Source organism: Trichosurus vulpecula, chromosome 6, assembly GCF_011100635.1.
Source record: "Trichosurus vulpecula isolate mTriVul1 chromosome 6, mTriVul1.pri, whole genome shotgun sequence".
Taxonomy (NCBI): domain Eukaryota; kingdom Metazoa; phylum Chordata; class Mammalia; order Diprotodontia; family Phalangeridae; genus Trichosurus; species Trichosurus vulpecula.
This window is the reverse complement of record NC_050578.1, coordinates 265265074-265268058: the sequence shown is the minus strand read 5'-3', so window position 1 is coordinate 265268058 and position 2985 is coordinate 265265074. Positions and strand designations below refer to the sequence as shown.

General features: G+C 36.7%; 1 protein-coding gene across 1 annotated transcript; it reads left to right on the top strand.

Moving 5' to 3' along the window:
* Positions 1–400: 400 nt before the first annotated feature.
* On the top strand, positions 401–1351 carry LOC118855109 (olfactory receptor 14I1-like). The gene has a single exon (XM_036765224.1). The coding sequence runs from the start codon at positions 401–403 to the stop codon at positions 1349–1351; it is 951 nt and encodes a 316-aa protein (XP_036621119.1).
* Positions 1352–2985: the final 1634 nt, after the last annotated feature.

The following is a 2985-nucleotide window of genomic DNA, read 5'->3' as shown; positions in this document are numbered from 1 at the left end:
TATATACTGCACTACCTAGCTGCCATCCAGGAAAGCCAGCTTCTTTGGATGCTCAGCACTTTTTCCTCATTTGCCCCCTGGATTGTCACTGTTCTCAGTTCTGTGCTTGATAAATATGTTTCCATTTGTCACCATCCCCACTATGGCATGTATGATTTACAATGATAACTAGCTCATAATACTCCTCTAGGCTAGAAGGTGACACATTAATTCTTTTAATTTGCATTCTGTATTCTGCAGACACTGACTGTTTGTATTATCCAGACCCAATGGAACGGACTTATTTCCATGATTGCTTTATGTGAATGGGTATTTCAGTTCTTTTCATTCTTTTCTTTCTCTCTCTCTCTCTACTTACATTTTCCTTTGGTTCTAGACAAATCATAGCACCTCTGTGGCTATGGGCAACTTCACTGTCGTCACTGAATTCTTCCTCATGGAGTATTCCAGTATATGGGAGATGCAAGTCTTACTTGCTGTGCTGTTCCTGATGATTTACCTGACAACTCTGATGGGGAATGTTCTCACCATTACTGCTATTGTCACTGACCCACACCTTCACTCTCCAATGTACTTTTTTCTGAGTAATTTATCCCTGTTGGATGTTGGCTTCATCTCAGTGACTCTTCCTAACTTCATTGTGTATTCCCTGACTGGAATACGATCCATCTCTGTCTTGGGTTGCATGGCGCAGGTATTTCTCTTTATCTTCTTTGGATCAACAGAGATTGCTTTACTCATAGCCATGTCTTATGACCGTTTTGTTGCCATTTGTCATCCACTGCATTATGGGATGACCATGACACTAGCCAGGTGTCTATGGGCAGCAGCAGGCTCATGGCTCAGTGGACTCATCTATGCTACTATACATACAGGAAACATGTTCCGGTTACCCTTCTCTGGATCCAATGAAATCAATCAGTATTTCTGTGATATTCCTGAGGTCTTAAAAGTCACATCGTCTGATGTTCTGAATACTGAATTTGTTCTGCTTGTGGCAGGGTCAGGTTTTTCTTTATTCTGCTTGACCTTTCTATTTGTGTCCTATGCTCGTATTTTCTCTAGTGTATTCAAGATACCCTCTGTTGAAGGTCGGTATAAAGCCTTATCTACCTGTGCTCCCCAGTTAATTATCCTCCTCTTATTTCTCCTTTCTGCAATTTTTGCAGTCCTGAAGCCCCCATCAGATTCAACAGTTCAAAACCTTCTTGTTGCAATGTCCTACACAATAATTCCTCCATTTATTAACCCTATTATTTATAGCCTGAGGAACCAGAAGATCAAGGTTGCACTGAGTAGAATGATCAAGCAGATCTTTCTACCAAAGAAGAAAATACCCATCCTTGAGTAAACTAGAAAGAAACTTGGGTAGATGGAGACCTCTTTATGCAAACTGCTATATCAAAACCTTGGTGAAAATAAATAACCAGTCATTTGGTTGTTTTCATCTTGGATGTGAACCAAAAACAAATGCTCTCTCTCTCTCTCTCTCTCTCTCTCTCTCTCTCTCTCTCTCTCTCTCTCTCACACGCACACACACACACACACTCACACACACACGCACACACACACACAACGTAAAGACAACGTGTTAGAACTAGAGCATGAGGTCTTGTTATGTTGATTACTTCAATCAATAGTGGGCTAATTATCCAACAGGATAACCACCATAGGATGAAAAAGAACATTGATTTCTTCCTTTCCCCAAATTTCCCTTTTGAAAAGTTACTGAAACTTCAAAATCCTTATCAAATGTCACTTTCTACAGGAAGCCTTCCATGACTCCTTCAGGGGAATGTAATCTTTGATTAGCATTTATTTAATATTTTATTTCTTACCTCTTTTATATCTTTATTATTGCATTGTTTATTTGTTCCTTTTCGTATATTTATTATTTCATGTATGCTATTATGGTTACGTGGATGGAAACTCCACCTTACCTAGTAGATTGCAAGTTATTCGATGGTAGGAATTATATAATTTTCCCCCAGCAGCTAGTATAATCCTTTGTGCATAATAGATACTTAATTGATATTCATAGAATCAAAAATAACTCACTTGGTTTCCTATGATTTTCTTCTTCAGACCTCTTGTAACACTTTGTTGTGCAGTTTTGTAGTGTATAAATTCTATATTATTGATTATTAAAGTTATTTATTGTATTTTTTGTTAATATTAGACTGGAATTTCCAGTCTAATGCTATCAAGTGGGACTGATGGGTTATGGGAGGTGGAATCCATGGCAAATGGCATAAACTGGGAACTTTGGAGCTTATGGAGCTACTTTAACTGAATATGGCCATGAGGATTTGGACCATTTTCTAGCTCATTGACTTGCTTTCAGGAATGATTTCCCTAGAGAGAGTTGGCTGTGGAATGGTGTTTTGGTGAATTATTCCCCTGTCCACTTCATTCCCTCTCCTACCTCATTGCTACTTGGCTAAGGAGCATTCTTTACCTTCAATTGTGTCCTCTCTTTACACCTGGTTTATTTTCTGTTTGCATTATATAATAGCTTTTATACTTAGATAAGGATAACCTACTTCTTATTGTATTTCTAATGAATGTTTGTTGTAAATGAGTAGACCATATCTTTGAGCATTAAATTAAATTAAAATGTTTTTGTACGCATAAAATAAATATAGACAAGATATGAAGGAAAGCAAAAAATTGGTAAAAATTTTTATGGACAGTTTATCAGATAAAGGTCTCATATAAAAATATATAAAGAATTTCACAAATCTGTAAGAATACAAATCATTACACAACTGATAAATGGTCAAATGATATGAACAGGCAATTTTCCAAGAAGAAATCAAAACAATTTATAGCTATATAAAATGCTCTAAATCATTATTGATTAGAGAAATGCAGATTAAAACAGTCTCAAGATATCATTTTATACCTACCAGATTGGCTAAATGATAGAAAGGGAAAGTGACAAATGTTGGAGCAGATGTGGAAAAATTGGGACACTAATTCATT

What these genes read in the sequence shown, in the direction of transcription:
- LOC118855109 (XM_036765224.1), top strand. Translation starts at nt 401, where the DNA reads ATGGGCAACTTCACTGTCGTCACTGAATTCTTCCTCATGGAGTATTCC.